The sequence below is a fragment of the Eptatretus burgeri genome, chromosome 8 (genome assembly GCF_056783735.1).
Source record: "Eptatretus burgeri isolate ZD-2024b chromosome 8, Ebu_testis_v1, whole genome shotgun sequence".
NCBI classification, from domain to species: Eukaryota; Metazoa; Chordata; class Myxini; order Myxiniformes; family Myxinidae; genus Eptatretus; species Eptatretus burgeri.
The window spans coordinates 38,863,697-38,885,528 of NC_140968.1; the positions used below are offsets into that span (position 1 = coordinate 38,863,697).

A 21,832-nucleotide genomic window follows, 5' to 3' on the forward strand; every position below is an offset into this window, starting at 1 on the left:
AGGACCCATCTGCCATCACTTGTTTGTGGACATTTAAGCTCCCACGGTGTCTTCTGGGAAGAGTAGGCAAGTTATTGCCGAGAACCTGAACAAATTACAAATGTTGCCTAAAGCAGCAGGAAGCATGTGGACTGATCTTCCTCGATATTATTTGACACCAGGTTGCAGTATTTGTCACATCTCAAGAGTGTAGTTGCCTGCACAGCAGCTGCAACATAACAAACAAATTTGCGTTCCCAGGTTTTTAGCACGTCACATGTGAATGACAGTCTTCGGCTATGAAGGGCAGTCGTGATGATGATTATGATGATGATCTTCCTAACCTCTGTGCAGTGGTGATGGAACTTTACGCAAGAACCTTGATGTATGGATGAAATGGAATGTGGAAAATGCCCTCAACCTGCATCGGTGAGCAAACTATGGAAATATTTGTTGAAGGATCAACGTGGTTTTAAATATATACATGGCTGAAAAAGGTGGAATCTATTGTTATTCCTCAGCATATGTAGGCAGAGGCATTATGTTGTTATCCAATCCATCCGTTATCAGTTTTTTGTTAGCTAAATGTTAACTTGTGAATCACTGAAGGGATTTCAACCTGACTTAGCCCAAGTATGGGCTATAATTGAAAGATAAACTCATTAGATTTTGGATTCAAAATGTCAAAGGCCTAAGGTCATGTGGCCTTTAAAACATACTTTGTTATCGTAATAACTTGTGAACCACTCGAGGGATTTCAACCAAACACATCACACGTATGGACTGTAAAACAAAGATTAACTGATCACATATTGGGTTCAAAAGGTCAAAGGTTGTGTGACCTTTGAAAATTATCTTGCAGACCATAACTTGAATTGTAGAAGCATCTGATGTTCCTCTTCCTCTTCCTCTTCCTCTCTTCTCTCCTTCCATGTAACCTTTCATTGATATTTAACACAACAGTAGATTACATCTTACGCTGATGGAGGCAGATCCATTAACACATGCATGCCAAATTATATTTCCTGCTTAATACTCCAAATGCTTTCTCACCCAAAAAATAATCCACAATTTCGCCATGATTAAAATGCTATGTGATGTTGCCCAAAATGACATGCAATATTTAAACAGAGCTTATGATTGTGACTTATCATTGTTGACTATGTTTGAGGATTTCCTTTCATTGAGCTTGGTGAAAATTCTTCAGTTTGAAGGGAACACCAGTCATGATGGTGATTGAACTGTCTCGCCTGGGTTTGAATCTCGTCCCAGCTATAAACTGTCATCCCATGTTTCACAGGCAGGGTGATTCATACATGTGTGTGCCGTTCCTCAGATGGACGTTAAACTGGACTTCCTATCTCCTGGCATTAGTTGGTGGAGGTTAAAGGTCTTTCAGTGGATGTGGGGAGGCCAAGACAAGGGATGCAGCCAAGGAATGGGGGCAGAGAGGATGCATGGGATGGACAATATGGATACAGAAAGGAACTCTCGGGGGGGGGGGGGGAATTGGGAGGAGGGATGGTGTTGGTGTGTGGGGAAGGCTGAATGAAGGTAGCAAAGATCATGGCTTTCGATTGAGGAAGGTCAAAGATGGTGGTGAACCGCTTTTTTGAAGACCTGGAGGGAGTAATGAGATTGAAGAGGATGTGGAAATTTGTTCCACAGGTGGGAAAGAATGAAGAATGAATTTGTGGAGGTGAGCTGTGATCCTGGATTTCAGTAGTTTCACCAGAAGGGGGTTGATGATGGACCATGTGAGCCCTGCAGAAACCTAGGGGGGAACAAAGCATGGGAATGGCAGAGGGTGCAAGACCAGAAAGGAGGCGGTAGAAGACAGAAAGACCACCAACTTGTCTGTGATGGCGAAGTGATGGGCCCATAAACTCAGCTTCATCGCTGGAGATTCTATTAATCTTGAAAGCCTTGGTTTCCATGGTGTCAAGTGGAGAAAGATGTGAGGCAGGGGAGGCAGCCCAGATGGCAGAGTCATGAAGCAGCGGACTTATTCATTTGTTGGATTTGGTCACTTATTATTTCCATTCCTGTTTTTCCTCTGTCCCCAGCAGTAATATTGTTGTGGTGCTGGGTTCAGAGGTGAGGAACGACCGCTGGATGGAGCAGTTGGGCAGTCTCCCCTCCAAACACCCGGAATTGAAGGTCGTCACTCCGGATAACTCCAAAGTCGACGGGTCGCTTAATGGACCGTGGACGCCAATATTTCGACTGTGCGGTTCTGGTCTTTTTGTCTGATTCCAATTCACCTAATTATCCGCGGTCTCGCTACCGGGAAAGCCACACCCTCGACCGGCTTTGTCTGAACCGAGTCGCTGTTACTGACTCAGATCCGGCGTAACCGAGCGGCAATTACCAAAGCTGAGCTGGCCCAAATAATAATTTACGGCACAATCAGCCTCCCTAATTCTCAAGCCCGAACCATACTGGGTCAATAAAAGAAAACACAGACAACGAACTGGAACATTTAACAGTTATTTATTTCCAATCGCAATAGGGAGGGAAACACAGAGCAGACTTGATCACAAATATAAATGCAGGCAAATGTACAATGGCAATCACTCAACAGTTCTACTTACAAGACTGGCCACAGACACACACACACCCAAAAAGAAATGGAGCCGGCTGGCCTTTATTGGACCCTCTAACGGCAGAGGATAGGCTAGTCTGGTCAGGTACCTGGCCGCCTCGCGCGGTTTTACCGACTTGCACTTGTGCAGCTCGGAGTCCGTAGACGGAAAGGCGATCCCCAGCTCAAGCGCTGTGGTGATGTGCGGTGTTGATTAGATAGGGATTAAGGATAAGTTTCCCCAGTATGTGGTTGCCCCCTGTGACATATTCCTCTGTTTTTGCATTTCCAAGCCAATCAGGAAGAAGTGCGTTTTTAGTTCGCCTGTTCGAAGAACAGAGAGCTATAGCGACACCTCCGGCGTCAGCGTGAGCCTGAGCATGAAAATGTTAAAGTTTTTGGTGCAAGTTATTTTTTCCTTTCTCATGTTTTTATCTACCACTATTTTTTTTTTATACGCCCGATATATATATATATATATATATATATATATATATATATATATATATATATATATATATATATATATATATATATATATATATATATATATACATATACATATATATATATATATATATATATATATATATATATATATATATATATATATATATATATATATATATGCGTATTATGTGATACCGGTCGTCCGTCCGTTCCTGTCCGCACTCTAACTCCCAAAGTTTTCAACTTTCATGTTTCGTATTTGGTACATAGGTACAGACTGTGGAGACGGTGTCGCGACATACGTTCGTCATCTAAAGTGGTTGCCATGGCAACCAGGATGCTGTTTTCCATGTCGTAGCACAATCTTGTATATATCTTCTTGTTCGGGCGTATATTGTGCTCACTTGCGCTCTTGTTACTGATTACAATATACAAATACATGTATTGCTTTATAATTATTTGGATCAGACTTCACTACAATGCTTTATAAACAAGGACAAATGTGTCCAAGAGCCGCGTCCTAAAGGCAATAACTACTTCCCATATTTCGTCACGTCCCTTGATGGAGCCAATAGGGAGACCCGTCATGGAGGCTCCTGTTCATGACGAGAAAATCGTGTATTTACGAAATTACAACACATTAAATGGAATAATCTTTAAATAGTAACGTGAACTTTTCGAAACTTCAAAGCAAATGTCCGAATATATTTAAAAGTTCATGATAGATGCTCTCAAAAGGCACCCTCAATGCGAGGATGTGTCGAGGTGTTTAGTATTTAAGGAGATCCGCATCCTGTATATAAAAGAGCCGCGTCCTAAAGGTTTTGTCTTTATCTGAAGAAGAAGAAAAACAACGCCGAGCTCTCTTTTTGAGCCAGCGTTCGCCATGCGAGACGCGGCTAAAAGTATTAATTATTTGACGAGTCTTTTAAAAACGATAAATGTATAAACAGGTGAGCATTGGGTGGCTTTGACACCAACTCTGGTTATAATCACCACAATGATAAGTGAGGCAGGCATGCCAAACCAGCAGAAGCCCCGCCTTCCCAGGTTTCGGGTGAGCAAGCCACACCCCGGTTGTTGCAAGGAAGGGGAATGGTTGTTCGGTGTGGCGTCAGAAGAGATCAGAATCAAGGAGGTGGTTGAGTGGTTGGACGAATTTGGAGTGAGGGACGCACGCGGTCCAGAGAGAACGTAGCTCGGGGATGGTCTGTAAGAACAGGGAATTACAGCTGGCTTTCCTTCGACACATGAAGATGACGGCATGATTCTCGTATTCGTGCTGAGGGGAATTGGCTCGCATACTGAGCAAGATGCCAGCCATAGACTGTTCGGCCGAGCTGTGAAGTGTGTACGTTTCTGAGGAGGGAAGAGAGCGTGTCTCGTGGCCTGACCATGGGGTCTCAGAAATCGTCTCGTCGTGTGGGCGATCGTTGTGAAAAAAAACCGGGTACCAGAGAGGAACGGTCGGCATATTCGCTCGTGAATAGAAGCTGCACAGGGTCTCTGAGCCTTGGTGTTGAATTGCCCGACGTACGTTTTCCCGCTGCGAGAGTGGCTCGACACCATTTTTTTGGGCATGTCTACATGTGCAGGACGGAGCGCCTCAATTCCAAGTTCCACAAAGACCATCTCTGGACCAAGCTAATTGCCAGAATAAAGGAAGGATTTTCTTTTATTGTTTTCCCTTGTCTGTATTTTAGTCTATGTGTGGAGGCGCCTCGACCTTTGGATTTATTTACTTCGCATTATTATCATTACCTTTTGAATTACTCTTGTAAATATCTCCATTGTCATTAAATTCCACGGTTATTTTAAGTTGATGTGTCTGTATTTGTCTTGGAGTTCGAGTACAAACCGCCCCTGTGCATCAATCCTTCATGCCATTGCGCCCCACCCTTCCCGCGTGCGTTATAATCTCCGAGGATCAATGTGTTCGCCTCCTCGGAAGAACCGCACTGCTATCCGGGCTGGCGGTGTTAACTGCCTGTCACCACAAGTTGGGTCGAGGGATTAACCTAACCGCCTGCACCGCGACAGTATGCTCTTCGTGGCGTTTGACCTTGGGCCTGACAGTGCTGCAGTGAAGGAATACTGGAAGTTATTTGACAAGGCTGCATCATATAAAATGCAGAATGGAAGAGATGCGGTAGGGATTAAACCATATTTGTTTGAAAACACTGGAGAAAAGACAGACAACAAGCTGATACTCTAAGTCCCCTGCCTTTTGGGTGGTATGAGGAATAGATCTGTGTCGTACGAAAGCGAAGTGTTCAACAGTTTTTGAAATATCGTGAACACAACATCGCGAGTGTGTACTGGCCACCACACTTTTCAGCACTTGTATGGACTGGATACTGGGGAGGATGTCGGAGAGATAAAGCTGCGGTGCATCGTTTGGGAATGTCAAAATCTCTGACCTTGATTCCGCAGATGATGCAGTCATCTTTGCTGAGATGAGATATCCTGAGGAGCCCTCAAGGTGCTGAATGAAGAGTCGGAGCCACTGGGTTACTGGTTTCCTGGGTTAAAACGAAGATCCAGGCTTTCAATGACATCTTGTCTGTACCTGTTTGTGGTGAGGATGTTGAGGTTATGGAGAGATTCTTGGCAGTGATATTCATGTCTGCTGGCTGTGAGCCAGAGGTCAACAGATGTCTGGGTCGGGCCTGGGGAGTCATGGTTTCACTAGATCATGGGGTGTGGCGCTGCCAGTATCTGTGCAGGACGACGAAAGTCCGAGTCTTCAGGTCCTTGGTGCTTCCAGTCTTGCTCTATTGATGTGACAATTGGATTCTGACTCGGGATCTGAGACGGAGACTTAATTCCTTTGGCACCAGGTCTCTTCGGAGAATCCTTGGCGATCACTGGTCCAACTTTATGTTCAACGAGCGGTTGCTGAGAGAGACTGAAATGAGATTTGTTTCCTGCATCATCCGTGAGCATAAGCTGCGGCTGTATGGACATGTGGATCGTTTTCCTGACACTGATCCTGCTCACCAGATTCTCTCGGCGAGAGAGCCTCGTTGGTGGAGGAGGCCATTGGGCAGACGACATGCCTCCTGGTTGCAGTAGGTTAATCAGCATCTCAAGGAGATAGGGATTGGTCTGGCATCTGCTTTGGGGATGGCCAGATGGAGGCCCCTGGAGTACCGGCGGAAACGCTGCTCCGGCACATGCTCCCATACCTGACCTAACCTGATCTGGCGAACACAAGCCAATTTCAAGAGATGGCTGCATGGCTGTGATTGGCTGAAATGTGTTGTCATAGATCTAATCAGGTTGAGATAATGGCATGAGGAATATATATATATATATATATATATATATATATATATATATATATATATATATATATATATATATATATATATATTTGCAATATGAAAGCTAAATGATCAACAGTTTTCAAAATGTCACGAACACAAAAGTACATGGACGGATGATTGTAAGGTATGACAGAGCTCGTTTTAATGTCCCCCTTCTCTGACCTTGTCGGAGGTGCGTGGGACAAAAATATATACATGGGAGGAAATGCAACGTTTTTTTTTGTTGTTGTTGTTGTTGTTTTTCTAGTGCTGTTGATCCATCTAATCTCATTTGCTTGCTGTATATACCTCTTGCTTGCAGGCAACAGGTAGGCTTGATAGTTCGTGCATCTGAACTTCTGGCGATTGGTGGTCGATTGGTCTACTCCACATGCTCGCTCAACCCGGTGGAGAACGAGGCTGTTGTTGCTCACCTTTTAGACAGGAGCAAGGGTTAGGATTCCTGTTTTTTGTTGCGAATTTGATTATTTGATTATTTTCTCATTAGTTGGTGTTTGAAAAAAACTCAGCTCTTCTGCTTTGCACTTCACTGACCCATCCTTTGATTTTTGTGTCTTGTATTTGCACTGGCTCCTCAGGAAACTGCACTTGCTTCCTGTTTCCCTGTTGCTTCCTTTCTTGCCTTTGGTCTTGAGAGGTGCAACCAGTATATTTGTTCATTTTATTTTATTCCACTGTTGGCTTTGTGGGATTCTGATTAATTCGGCATTCAGATGACAATGTCACACGAGTACAGCTGAGGACGTCCTGACTTTCCCTTCAACCTGAAGCCACCATGTCTAGTTTTGGCATTGAATGGCTTGTCCCTCATTAAGTATTTTTAGCTCGCCTGTTCGAAGAACAGAGAGCTATAGCGATACCCCTGGCATGAGCGTCAGCGTCAATGTGAAAATGTTAAACTTTTTGGTGCAAGTTATTTAGAAGCTTGCCATTCATTTAATATGTGTACTCGGATGCTGAAATTTGGCAGGGAGGTTCCTTTGGGGTATATTATTGATGTAGTGAAGTTGAAATTAAAAAATAATTTCAAATGTTTAAAATTTTTGAAGCACAACTTTAAAGTTTTTGGTGCAAGTTATTTAGAAGCTTGCCATTCATTTAATATGTGTACTTGGATGCTGATATTTGGCATGGAGGTTCCTTTGGGGTATACTATTGGTGAAGTGAAGTTGAAATTAACAAATGATTTTAATTTAAAAAAAAATTCAACCTAAGATGGTGTCAAAGCCACCCAGTGCTCTCCTGTTCATACTTGACGCTTGCCATTCATTTCATGTGTACTAGTTTACTGATTACAATATACAAATACATATATTGCTTTAACATTATTTGGATCCAACTTCACTGCAATGCTTTAGAAAAAATATTATTGGACTAGTCTTTTAAAAACGATAAATGTATAAACAGGCGAGCATTGGGTGGCTTTGACACCAACTCTGATTTATTTAGCAATTAAAAAAAAAAATTGTCTATCTTTTTTTTCTTACTTCCACCTCCTAATGTGGATGGAGGTTATCTTTTCACCCTTGTTTGTCCATTTATCTGTCTCTGTGAACAGGATATCTCAAAAAGTTAATGATGGATTTGGACTAAACTTGGTGGACATGTTGGTTGTGTGACATGAAAAAATTGATTCAATTTTGGTGAAGATACAATTCTGGATCCCAGAATTTCTTCGCCATTGAGTAATTGGGTTAAAATGATATATGTATATATATATATATATATATATATATATATATATATATATATATATATATATATATATATATATATATATATATATATATATATATATATATCACAATATCTCAAGAAGTTATGGATTAATTCGGATGAAACTTGGTGGACATGTTGGTTGGGTGTGCAACAAGGACATATGGATTCTTTTTTGTGAAGATCCAGATACGAGAATTTTTGAAGTGACTCTTCACTTATGAGAGATGGGGCCAAAAACGATGTACAGCAAAGCATGATATTTCAAAAAGTTGTGGAGAAGATATTATTCAACTTGGTGGATGAGTTGGTTCGGTGACGAGAACAAGCTAATTCGATTTTGGTTCAGGTCCGGATGCAGATCCGGCCTCCAAGTGCGAGACAAAACGTAAACAGTTCATCCTGGCATAGGTATCTGCTCTACCTCGTGCTGTTCTTGTTTCCCATGTATTCCCTGTTTCCTTGAAAAAAAAAAATTATGTTGACCTTTCCTTAAAAATGGCTTTATGTTCTTGGAAGCTCACAGGGTGGGAGTTGCTGTGGAGCCAGTTTAATCCTGCATGTTATCCCAATCATGTCCTTTCCCTTGCACCATGGCAGGAGCTCTCCAGCTGATTGATGTATCCCAGAAACTGCCTTGTTTGAAGCGCATGCCTGGCCTCACCTCTTGGAAGGTACGTGGCTCGGGTGTGGTTTTGTGCATGTGAGGTTTTTCTTTTTTTTTTTCTTTCTTTTTTTGTCATAAGATGGGGATTGGAATAATGACTAAAACGGGTGGTGTTATTTTGTCCTATGAGAGACAGGAGGAAGATAAATTTTATATAGCTGTTGGAAAAGGGGAATGCAGATGCAAATTGTGAAATATAGAAAACATGGTTGAATTATATTGTTAGGGATATCCAAAATGGAGGAAAGATGGGGGGAATGTTGAGGAAGTAAATGAGGGGGTTGGGAGAGAGAAGAGGAAAGGGGTGTTGTGAAGGAGTGGTGTCGCTGGAGAACGAGGAGGAGATTGGGAGAAGAGGAAGGTTGAATGGGAGATGTCTTCAAGATGCAAACAGGCTGAGGAAAAGCAGGAAGAGTAAGGGAGGGAAACATTTACATTGTTGGTGAAGTTGAGATGGGATGGAGGAATGAGTGCTGGCAGTGTGGAGTCTTTTAAATGCAAAGGAGGAAGAAGAGAGATAGTGCATTTCGATGTCAGGAGGGGTGTGTTGGTGGGATTCAGGTGATCCTCTCATAAGATCTGAAGCAATTCATAAATTATCAATTGTTTGAACATTTATTGATGCATTCTTTTGTTTATATTTTTTGTTTTTTCATCCATGTTTGTTGAAACAAGTACAATACTGTTACTGTTAAAACAAGTACGCATACTTTTCACCATGTCGTGAAGAAATAATGACATCTCTAACAGTTGTGGATGAGTTGGTGAGGTGATAAGAACAAGCCGATTATATTTCAGATGCAGCCTTCCAGTGGATACAAAACATAAACTGTTCAACCTGGTAGAACTATTCACTCGACCAATAGCCTTTCTCGTTAATTTTTGTTTTCATTGCCCAAAAATAAAGAAGAAGACTTTACAATTGAGTTCTGGGTCTGTTGTACTCTATTTTCTTTCCTGTGATGGCCCTCAGGTCAGTGCACTGAATCCCCCATCCATGCACTTGTATAAACAGGTGATGACGCGTGATGGCCACTGGTTTTCTGCTTGGTCAGATGTTAACTCTGAGCCACCTGGACAGTTACTCCCTTCCATGTTCCCTCCAAATGAAACTTTAGATCTACACAGATGGTGAGCACTGATGGGAAACATTTGAGCAAGAAATAATTTGACTTTGCTCCGATTGTTAAGCTTTAAAGAATCCTTTAAATGTCATCCCTGTTCCTTTCCTTTAGCTTTTCCCAAATTTTTTCATTTGTTTTTTGTTTCCTTTTTTACTTCCCTTATCATCCTGGATGTTTTCCCTCTTTTTAATGGATAGTGTTTTTCCATTTTTAGATTGCTGAATCTATTGGCATTGCACAGTCTTCCGTTAATGGTGATTTTTCTGGAAGAGTTTTGGGACTGCATTTTCATAAGTGTATGGCAAAGAGAATAGAAGACATCACGCTCGTCTTCCTACCTCCCCCCTCCCCCTCGTCTTCCTCCTCCCCCTTGTCTTCCTTCAACCATAGACAAAATTAAACACACCTTTAAGAGCCTGTGCATCTTTGTATAACATATATTTGGGCTCAATGGCTGAATGTTCCATCTGTGTGTTCAGGATATACAGCAGAACTTGAGGTACAACTTGAAACCAAAACCTTTTGTTCACTGCCGGATTCGGATGAAATTTGATGGACAGATTGGGTCTCTCTCAAGAACGAATTGATGAGATTTTGGTGAGGATCCGGATCTGAATACTACAATTTCCAAAGTGGTTTTTCACCATTGAGAGGTGGAGCCAAAAACGATAAGTAGCACGATATCTCAATAAAATATGCACAGATTCGGACTAAACTTGGTGGACAGGTTGTGTGTGTGACAAGGATGAATTTATTCGATTTTGGTAAAGATCCGGATCTGGATACAATGAAGTTTTGATCGATTCTTCACCAATGAGAGAAGGGGTGAAAAACGATACAGATAATAGCACGGTATTTCAAAAGGTTGTGGATGGATTATGACAATTTGGTTGATGAGTTATTTCGATGACAAGAACAAGCCGATTAAAATTTGGTGTGTGTGAACAGGATTAATTGTGTAGATGCAGATCCAGCCTATCAGTGGGACACAAAACAAACTCTTCAGCCAAGCGAGGTATGCACTCTACCGAGTGCTGTTTTAGTTAAGTATGCAATGGGAGGTGGATGATGATGATGAGGGAAGAAGCCAGGTTGGGGAATACATGTGTGAGATAGAAGTGGTTCAGTTAAAATTCCACCATTTTATGCTTTTGTGGTAAATTTCATGGTCCGAAGTCAGTAAGGAGATGACGTCCAACCAGTCAGCGTCACAGAAGGAACGTTTTCATTGAGAAAAGGGAAGTAAGGAATCATCACGAATACTGACAAGATGTCCTGAAATTTTAAGAGCGATTAACATTGCATAAGAATGCATTCTTTTTAAAATTTATTTAATCTATTTCAGCCTCTTGTTTGTGATCTTCTTTTTCTGTGCCTGTCCTTGATAAGCCTGTGATGAATTGCTGCATAATATATTCGACTCTGAATGATCTCTAAAATCGTAGCCTGCTTACCGAATACAGTGTCAACCCAACCATTGTGATGCCACAAGGGTTTGATCTGCTGCCCACACTTTGGTCGGCACGCTGCTTCCCATGCTTCAACTTGTTGTAGTTCCATGAGAGGAATGCGTTCCAAAGCAAACTTTTAATCATTCGACATGTCTGGTGTTACATATTTTCACCAGGTGTAGATCCACACCAAACAATCCTGCAGTTTAACACCATAATAAAGTCCAACTTATTCAACCACTTGGGATTCCCGCTTAAGAGTTGTTGCAGCTGAAGCCCTTCAACATACATCGTGACAGATTTTCCTCCCATGTGAAACTTCAAACTCCAACCCAGCCATTGTTATCAGTTTAACATGTCCGAAGAAAAGGGTCATAAAAACCATCTCCCAAATGGGTAATCATCTCTTGTTTAAAGCGAGATGTTTGGTTTGTGCATGGTGGAAAGTAGCAATGTCAATGAGGACAATAACCCAAGTGATTATGAATGACTGATACAAGGTGTACCAGCAGAAATCACAGTTGTTGAGCCCTGTTCACACAGCTACGGTCACTGAAATGCAAACCAAATAATTCTGGCAAGCTTTTCTGCTCCTGACACCTTTCACTTCATGGGTGGTTACATGGGGAAACAGGGAGGGTGCACGAAGCGAAGGAAGCAAAGAGGGGACATGGGGTGGAAGGACATGAAAGCTGAGGGCTTCATGGTCATCCCCACCTACACCGAGGGCTCCACAGTCACTTCCGTTTGCCCGACTGGGCCATGTGCTTTAAGTGGTGGTGCTTGTCGGTTACTTCGTGCTTAACTTCTTTCCTTGAACATGGAATAATGTTTCCTTCATTCTCTCATTCAGATTACTGTCGTTGATCATCTAATTCTCCGTGCAATTGCAAAACAAGAAAAAGAGCAATCATAGATTGCAGAACCTCACCAGGACTTGCTTTGTGTGTTGTGTTGTGTGGTGTTGGTGTAGTTTTGGGTGGTGTTTGTGTACTGGTGTATTACATAATTAATGAGACAAAATTAGAACTGCCACTTTATAACTGCTGGTAGTGATGACTTGTTCAGCCATTTCAGAGAAGAAGAATTTTGAAGGTTAAAAAAATATATATAAAAAATTATCTGCCAAATCATGTGACCGATAACACCATCAAAAACATTTTTATGGACCATTTTATCCCAAGATGACCCTCAAAATTTTTCATATTGATCGGATGTCGCGTTCTGCATGTGCAATTATAATGTCATAAGGAAGTCTTGATGATCATCAAGTACGTATGATTTTGTAAAAGATCCCTCATTCCCCATGAGGAGTACTTGCAATGTGTCAAGTTTCAATTTTCTCTTGGTACAGTTTCAGAGATAGAGGTGAACAAAGTTTTTCCGTTTTTCTAACATGGCTGCCACATCATGTGACCTATGACGTCATAATTATCATAAAAACATTCGACACGAGTAGACGCACCAATGGTGAAAATTTTGTCTCAATCTGACAAGCGGTTACGGAGAAAAACACAAAAGTTCTGTGCGGACAAACAAACAAGCAGTCAGAGACTGGTACTTACGAAATCGTCAACTTGACCTCTGACCTTGTTTAATAAAAGCTGTCTCCAGAGAAGGCAGCGACGCAAACCAGAAGTTTCTACGATGATTCTGTTCCAAACCATCAAAAATCGAATGTTTGACCTCACTGTGACCTTGACCGTTGACCGATTTTGACCAAAATCTAATCAGCACTAGCAATCACCCTCCTGAATCACGTGGTGTAATTTGACATTGGTTGCTTCTTCCGTTCTCGAGTTATCGTGCCTACAAACAAACAAACACACAAACACAGGACGGAAGTGATCAATATACTTACGAAATCTTTAGATTTCGTCAGTAACAAATGGACCCAAATGCAATACCCTCCCCTTCCGCGAGGGTAACAAGCTATTCTCTGCTTGCTGTCGCCTACAAATGTGTTGAAAAAGGAATGTTTTCCATTCACTGACAGTTGTGGTTGTGGTTTTGAGAAAAAAAAAATTGTGCCCCAATCCATTTTGTGTTGTTTTTTTTTTCTTCTTTTTTTTCTCCACCTTCATTTTACTTTGCTTTTTCTTAGCTTTAAAAACATATTAATGGCATCATGCTATTTTCGTTAAAAGGTTAAAAAAAGGCATCCATCGTGGCCACAGTTTTAAAAGGAATAATTTACTCTACTTTGCAGATTGAGAAAAATTTCTCTGCTTTCGGGCTTGCACATGCTGTTTGAGTTACCCCTGTAATCATTCTATAAATTGATACTTGCTGAGCAAAATGTTTTAGCCTTTTATGGGCCACACATACATCACTTCACTGCGTTTCAAGAGGAATTAGTCACTGTGGCTAATCCAGGTTTAGAATGATTAGCCACAGGAGAAAGGAACTGGCCACATATTTTATTCAAAAGGTTTTTTTTTAGCAATATGAAATAATAAGTTAATTTTAAGGTGGATGTGTGAGTTTGATGGGTGAGGTTGGTTGGATGAGTGAGTTGGATTGTTCAGATTGGTTGAATGAACCAATTGGTTGGATGAGTGAGTTTGACATGTGAGATTGGTTGACCATCAGGGGAGGTGGTGATTGTGTGTGTTATGGTCATTGTGCCTTTAGTAGGTGGGGGTGGTTGTGGACCAGGATTGGACCAACCTCATGCCAGTCAAACTCACTCATCCAACCAAACTCATCCAACCAATGTCACACATCGAACTCACTCATACAACCAATCTCACCCATCAACTTCACTCATCCAACCAACCAAAGTCACCCATCAAACTCTCATCCAAACAAACTCGTCCTACGACAGGTACTACGACTGATTGTGTCAAAACTCACCTGGCAACCACTGACGCAATGAAGCATGTAGCGCCGAATCATGCTGAATCATTCCGGAAAAAAAAAAAACTATTTCAAAAAATTAAAATAAAAATTTGAGACGAGAATCATGGGAATTATGAGTAATTTCAGTCTTTTTTTTTTACTAGAAACTAGTTTAAAACTATTAAAGTTAGTATATACAACCTTGTACGAAATCACGCGTGATTTCCGTAATTAAAACACAAAATGGCGGCCGTCTCAACGAAGGTTGAATTCTGTGCTAAAATCACCTAAAATTCATCTAAAACTGGTTAAAAAAACAAAAAACCACTAAAACATGGATTCGCCACAGTGGCTAATGGGTGGTTTAAAATGTTAGCCACAGGTAAGGGGGGATTCACCCTGTGGCGAGCGGCAGCGCACACCCAGCTTCATGTATGCCTTTTTGAAGTTTTTTTTTCAATTTGAAGATGCTGCTTCGTTCATATGCAGCACAAGGCTGTGGGGTAGCATTATTGGCTGAGGGCGAGGCTGTGCCGCTGATGTAATGCTCTCCGTTGGTTAGGGCTGGAATTTGGACAGGGTGCTGGCGATAGCTCACCGACGCTTTGCGAAGCACACAATGGGATCTTTAACGTCCAACAACTAATGCTGGCAGGTGGGGCTCCCATTTAACGTCCATCCAAGGGACGAGCACACGCATTGATGAATCACCCTGCCTGTGATACACTGGGATGATGGTTTATAGCTGGGGTAGGATTCAAACCCAGGTTAGACAGCTTAGAGACGAGTGTGTACCTTAACACCATCCTGCCAGCCCCATCTGGTGCTGGCTATTTCACTCAGTGATGCAATGGTTGGTCAGAGAGGTCAGCAGTTCGAACCCGACCCTGGCCTCGTCCAAGCAAAGACCTGAAAAATGGTATGTGCTATGTTCTGTGCCCCTAGTACATGTTACATCTGAACAACAAACAGATGTGCCAGTGAAGTACATTTGGTACTCAGAAGAGGATGAATGGAATGTGCAGCAACATCCACCCTTCCGTGCATCCAAGGCCCCCACAGCATGACAGTTTTGCACAGATTAAATGGCTGCAAAAATTCCACGGTATGGAGCTAAGTTTGAAACTGATTATCCCATTACTGATGTCAGTTCCACTTCACGAAATGGAAGTGGATTGTTGGCAACAAGATTCATCCCATGTCCAGTTATTGGTGTGCACTTGGGATTTCACAACCCTTGTGGTGCATAATTATCATCATATTTCCAGCTGTACTACTGCGCCCCATATTGGTACTGCGGTCCCGTGAGACGTAGCGACTATTGAGCGTCCAGTCAGACGTGTTCGGAGACCTTTGATTCGAATGCCTTCCTTGCAGTTTAAACTTCTGCTGCATCGCTTGCTCCTTGCCGGACATAAAGCTGTCGCGGGCAATGAACGAGGCATACCACCATTCCTATCGTTTCTCCCCAAGGAACATCAAATTTATCAGCAGGGGTTCATTGCTGATGTATACCTTTGATGTTTGCTCGGAGCTCCATGCAGTGGATTGCATGCTCCTCTCAAACATCCAAGTTTCTAGTGAAGAGTGTGCTGTTTGACCGAACCTGTGTTTTATGAGAGCATTTGGTTTTTTTGTTTGTGGCAATGCCTTGATAAAGGTTGAATAGAATGAGGATGTACATGAAACTGAAGGCTCTTCCACGGTCAACTCGGGGACATAAGAACTGGCTGTACAATACAGGATTAATGGGGAACGCTCCTCTTTGAGCTGGGTGTTTCCAATTACGTGCTGCAGTTTTATGAAATATTGAAGAGGTATCTTCATTCTTCCTCACCATGATGCCCAAAAATGGAAGAACACAGTGTCTCCATTTTTGTCGTATTTCAGCATTTAAAAATAAATAAATAAAAACGACTCGTGCTTTGCTTATTGAGCTTGCATTAAAACTGCTATGTCAACGTAAAACGAACAGTTTCTTTGCTGCTTCCTCGTTAACTTATTTGATTTTCTGCAGTGAATGGCATTACTGAGTAATTGCCTGGTTTTGTTGTCTGGTTGTGCTTGTCATCTTTCACTTGTAATAATATTTGTGTTGTACTCCAGTGTTGAAGTGGAGTTGAGACCTATTCTGGAAGGATGAATTACCTTGGTCTTCATATCCTTTGGCTGGTATTTATTTTTGTTTGGAGCGGGGGAATTTGTCCTCTTTATTTTATAATATTGTTGTGGATTCTCGCCCGTCCGGCGTGCGGGCGACCACCTTCACCCAATTGTGGCCGCGCGCCCACCGAACGAGCAATCTAGTCGCAGCTTTCGGATCAACGCCGAAACCCAGCTTCGGGTGTTGTTAACCACACCATAAACCAGCCAACTCTTCTGTCCGCGCTACAGGGTTGATCGCCGAATTGTCGATGTACCTAATTATTCGTGCAGACAAATGCCAGGAGTTTACACCTCAACGGAGCCTGCACGAAAACGAGCCGCTTTAAGCAGCTCGTTCCGTTTGCGATTGCCGAGCGGTTTTAAATCGCCAAGCCCCGTCGGACCAGATGTACGTTTTATAAGCTATTAATCAGCCAGCTATTTATTCCAAACGCAATTATGGCAGGCAATGGCAGGAAGAGACGCAACGAGCAGGTGACATTCGAAAATGGGGAACATTTATTTGCAAACGCAAGCAATGCAATGAATGGGGATAGGGGACAAGACACGAGCACAAACCTGCAGCCGATATCTATTTATTATGTACATGCACTTAAAACAATTCTACTTACGGACAAGGCGCCACAGACTTTCATGCAAAAACCCCAGAAAAGAAAGATAGAACTGGGCTCGTAAGCCTTTAATGTTCCTCGGAGCTGGGATGACCGAAGGAGCTACGCGAGGCCGGGCAGGTTACCTTTGTCGCCCTTGAGGCGACTCGATGGGTCTTTTGGTCGGCGACCCTCCGTCTATCTCGTCAACACGGCAGCTGTTGTTACGGTGGCTTGGTTGGTCCAGGGCCTAACAGCGCGGCCTGACCGACGCATCAGAGGAGCGAACGGGCCTTGCTCTTTTTGAGTTGATGCTCTTGAAGAGCCCGCTCACTCCTCAGCATCGCTCAACCGACTCCAGGCCCGATTGCTCGGACCGTTATGTTGCTTGCTGGCGACTTCTCTCCGGCTGCAACTCGACTGCCTCCACCGACCAAAAAAAAATGACCAACCACTTGGTGACTTGGCTGGCAACTTCTCTCCAGCTCCAATGACTAATGAACTCCAATCCTCCGACCAACTCCACTCTCGGTGTCGAAACGCGCCTTTTTATAGCCCAGAGGGGTGAAGCCGCTGTAGGCTTCGCCACCCGAAGGTGGCGCTTGCCCCTTTCACCCTTGAACTTTCACCCCCGGCTGGCTCCGCCCCTTTCGTCATTTTGATCCATTTTGTAAGTCATGCGCGCCGTGTTTGAAATCACTCTGCCGCTGTCGAGGATGCCATCGTGTTTGTTTGTGGAGATGTTGTTTGTTGGGGATGTTTTGTTGTTGAAAAGATGGCGGTGCCGTGGAGATGCTGGTGAGGAGATTTTGGCGGTTGTGGAGAAGGTGGTGAGGAGATGGTTCTGCAGAAGGTGGTGAGGAGATGTTGGCGGTTGTGGAGGTGGTGAGGAGATGTTTAAAATAAAGAAAGGAAAGAATAACACTACCTCAAAGGTTCACAGCCCGGCACATGAATAATTCCCGTAATACATCAGTGGGGAAATCTAACCTGGACACACTTATCGACATAACTGATCTTCGGGGAACCTGAATGGTGATCTGTGAATTTCCACAACCGTAACACTACCCCCTCCCCTTTTTACAGACTCGTCCTGAGTCCTCAAATTTTCGTGTGCCTTCACGTGTAAGTTTTCCCTGAGTGCGATTTACCTTCGGATCCCTGAGTGTGACATTTGGTGTATCCTTGTCCCAAAAGTAAATAACCTACGGGCTGTGTAACTAACTAAACAAACTCACTCATACAGACGACTTAACTAAAATTGCCGGCGCTATGACATACATGCAGGGGGAGCAAAACTCATTCACAATTTTACCATAACCTTTACCTTATACATTTTACACTAAACCATGGCCCAGGATTGATGGACTCTGTGGGGAAAAAGGGTATGGCAAAGTTATTCAGTATTTTAGGGTGAGAGCTCCGCAGCTGAAGGTCGGATGTCTTCGGGGCCTGTTCAAACGGCCCCGTTGTCTGTCACAAAACCTTTTTCATGTCTTCAGCTGCTGGAGGCAACTCGCCCTAACCCGGCATGCCATATGCCACCCCACAGGCCATTCTTGAAGCAGGGAGCCAGGCTGCCCAAATGCAGTCTCTGACTCATGAAACAAATGCAGGACTGAACACAAGAAGGTAGCCGGCTGCCCAATGCAGTCCCAGGCTTCCCCCCTGAATTGAACTGGATGACGCAAGCAAACACAAAAGGGTATGCAAACAAGGGCTAGCAGGCATGGGGTCAAGGCAGAGGCAGGCAGACAAGGCATGGCAAGGCCGGAACAGGTCGCTGTAGCACAAACAGGCCAGCATACGCAGCTGGCCGGCCTCTTGTCTCGTTCTGGACGTTTGTGGAGGGAATGCGGCGATGCCGGCTAGTCTGGAGGCGGGCTCGGACCTACCCTACTGTCTCCCTCCCAACCTATCGCCTTTGCCTGTCTCTGTCCATACCCACTCCCTTAGTTTGCAAAACCAAATTTAGCCCCATCTTATTTTTTTATTTTTTCCTTTTTAATTCGTCTCCCTAATCCCCTTTATTGTCTTTGTCTGGCTAACCTACCATGTCACTCAGCCTACTCCCAACCCCTACATTCCCTTCCTGGAGGGGAATAAGGGAGAGCTAGCATCCTGCCTTGAGGCCTAATTAAGCCTCAGCATGGCCTCCTCAGATCTCAGCAATCTAACCCAAGGTGGGTCCAGCGGCCTACAACGAGCGCGAAGGGATGGATGGTGTGGAGGGGTACACTTCCCTATCTACCCTAACATTTACTAGCCTTAAACTACCCCGGGACTTTCAACAACCGCCTCTCGCTTAATCTGTTGGTTATACCAACTAAGATTCCCATCGCCTGTGTTGGTGTCCTCACAAATTCGACCTTGCCCTCGGACGGTTTCGTGGCTGGGTAGCGTGGCTCACTTGGCAGGAACTACCCTCTGCCGATTCTCCGACTATGGCACCCCCGGGCCCTGCGACTGTCTCCGAGCTGACCAGCTCCCGAAAACCTGGGGAGTGCCCTTCATGGCTACTCCCCCTCGATGCTCACGTGGCATGCTGGCGCCACGGGCCCCTTTGCCTGGGTGCCCGTGCCCACGACACTGCCCACGTGGCCATTGGCGCTCTGGGTCCCGCATCATGCGGGCCCACCCGTGCCCACTACGCTATCCCGGCCCCTTTTGGGCGCTTGGCCTATCGCGGCCGACGAGCCCAGTGCCCGGTCAGGTCAGGTCAGGTATGGGAGCATGTGCCAGAACAGCACGTCGCTGCGTCCACTTTCCGTCGGTACTCCAGGGGCCTCCGTCTGGCCATCCCCCAGGCAGATGCCAGGCCCATCCCCATCTCCTTGAGATGGTGGTCAACCTGCTGCAACCATGAGGCACGTGGTCGGCCCACTGGCCTCCTCCACTCATGAGACTCCCTCGCTGAGAGAATCTGGTGAGCAGGATCAGCATCAGGAAAACGAGCCACATGTCCATACAGCCGCAACTGACGCTCACGGACTATGCAGGTAACAAATCTCATCCGAGTCTCTCTCAGCAACCGCTCGTTGGACACAAAATCCGACCAGCGATAGCCAAGGATTCTCCGAAGACACCTGGTACCAAAGGAATTAAGTGCCCGGGGTGCCCACTAAGCGATACTCACCGTTCGCAGCCACGCTCCCAGCCCGTCAACAGGACTCCTGCACCCCTCCAAACGGGGTTCGAGCCTACATTCTCACCAACAGCAAAACGACCTCCATTCTGTTTTTCCTCCATTTCCTCCACCTCCATTTCCACAACCGTAACAATATATTGTCACGTCTGAGGCTCACTAACTTGTACCTCAGCACCGAAGCTCTTACGAATGCCTCCACGGATTTCTGAAACTTTAATGTACTGCGTTTAGTTGTTTTAACTTGTCGTTACCATTCCCCAGTAATCATTCAAGAAAAACCGAACCGGGTGGCGGAAAGCGGAAAGCGTACAAGAGGCAATGGGCAGGAAAATGTCTCATTATAATGCTTTTAAAAAAAGTGATTCTTCACCATTGAGAGATGGGGCCGAAAACTATATACATATATATATATATATATATATATATATATATATATATATATATATATATATATATATATATATATATATATATATATATATATATATATATATATATATATATATATATATATATATATATATTTATATATTTATATATTTATATATTTATATATTTATATATTTATATATTATATATATATATATATATATATATATATATATATATATATATATATATATATATATATATATATATATATATATACAGTGCTCAGCATAAATGAGTACACCCTGACAGATTTGTCAGAAAACCTTTAGTTTCCTTTCAGAATCCACATTTTCTTTAGGATACTATACTACAAAATACTCCCACAAATGTGGGCCATTGAATGCAAACAAGATTTATAAATTTGCACACACAAAAAAGGAATTTTCCTAACAAATTCATTAAAGACCATGTTGCAAAAATGAGTACACCCCAATCAAAGTCTTAGGAGCAAAGCTAAATTTTAGACTACAAAATTCTAATTAACAATAATTCAACCACAGGTGAGTCTAATTATTCATTAAACAGGTGCCCAGCAGACAGTTGACTATAATTTAAGGGTGTTACTTAACAAAGAAAACCCCTTCCCATTTCATGCTGTCAGCAATGGCACCACATGGAAGAGAAATGTCACAAGACCTGAGAAAGAAAATAATTTCTTTACACAAGGAAGGTGAAGGCTACAAGAAGATCAGCAAAGCTTTACTCATCAGACAGAATACGGGAGCAAAAGTGATACAAAAAAATTAACAAATATGGAACTGCAACCATCTCACAGAGACGTGCAGGCTGTCCACGGAAGTCAACACCTCGACAGGAGCGTCTTCTGATGAGAAGGGCTGAAGAAAATCGCCATGCAAGTTCTCTGCACTTAGCTATAGAAGTAGAAAGCCAAACTGGGGTGACTGTTTCCCATGACACAATACGGCATACACTGCAGAGGAATGGCATGCATGGGTGTTGTCCACGAAGGAAGCCTCTCCTAAAGCCCATGCACAAAAAAGCCCGCCTAGGATTTGCCAGGGCCCATGCTAAAAAAGATGAAGATTACTGGGACTCCATACTCTGGAGTGATGAGACCAAGATATATGTTTTTGGAACTGATGGCTTCAAAACTGTATGGTGTCACAAAGGTGAGGAGTACAAAGAAAAATGCATGGTGCCTACAGTGAAACATGGTGGTGGCAGTGTCCTTATGTGGGGCTGCATGAGTGCTGCTGGTGTCGGGGAGCTGCATTTCATTGACGGTATCATGAATTCACAGATGTACTGCTCGATATTGAAAGAGAAGATGCTTCCATCATTCCGTGCCCTTGGTTGTCATGCACTTTTCCAACACCATCTAAGGCCACTGTTGC

General features: G+C 43.4%; 2 protein-coding genes across 4 annotated transcripts in view; both read left to right on the forward strand.

Moving 5' to 3' along the window:
• LOC147021566 (RNA cytosine-C(5)-methyltransferase NSUN2-like) overlaps positions 1–21,832 on the forward strand; it is a 218,064-nt gene that overhangs the window by 55,532 nt on the left and 140,700 nt on the right. The window lies entirely within an intron of this gene.
• The window catches only part of LOC147021568 (RNA cytosine-C(5)-methyltransferase NSUN2-like), a 32,871-nt gene continuing 11,251 nt past the window's right edge, over positions 213–21,832 (forward strand). Inside the window, exons 1-5 of one of the 2 annotated variants that reach the window (XM_085893710.1) lie at positions 213–408; positions 2,046–2,207; positions 6,644–6,774; positions 8,659–8,732; positions 9,741–9,856. In XM_085893710.1, coding sequence (XP_085749836.1) covers positions 371–408; positions 2,046–2,207; positions 6,644–6,774; positions 8,659–8,732; positions 9,741–9,856 — 521 coding nt within the window. In that variant the 5' untranslated portion in view covers positions 213–370. The remainder of the gene's footprint in view (positions 409–2,045; positions 2,208–6,643; positions 6,775–8,658; positions 8,733–9,740; positions 9,857–21,832) is intronic. The other variant, XM_085893711.1, reaches the window with a different exon arrangement.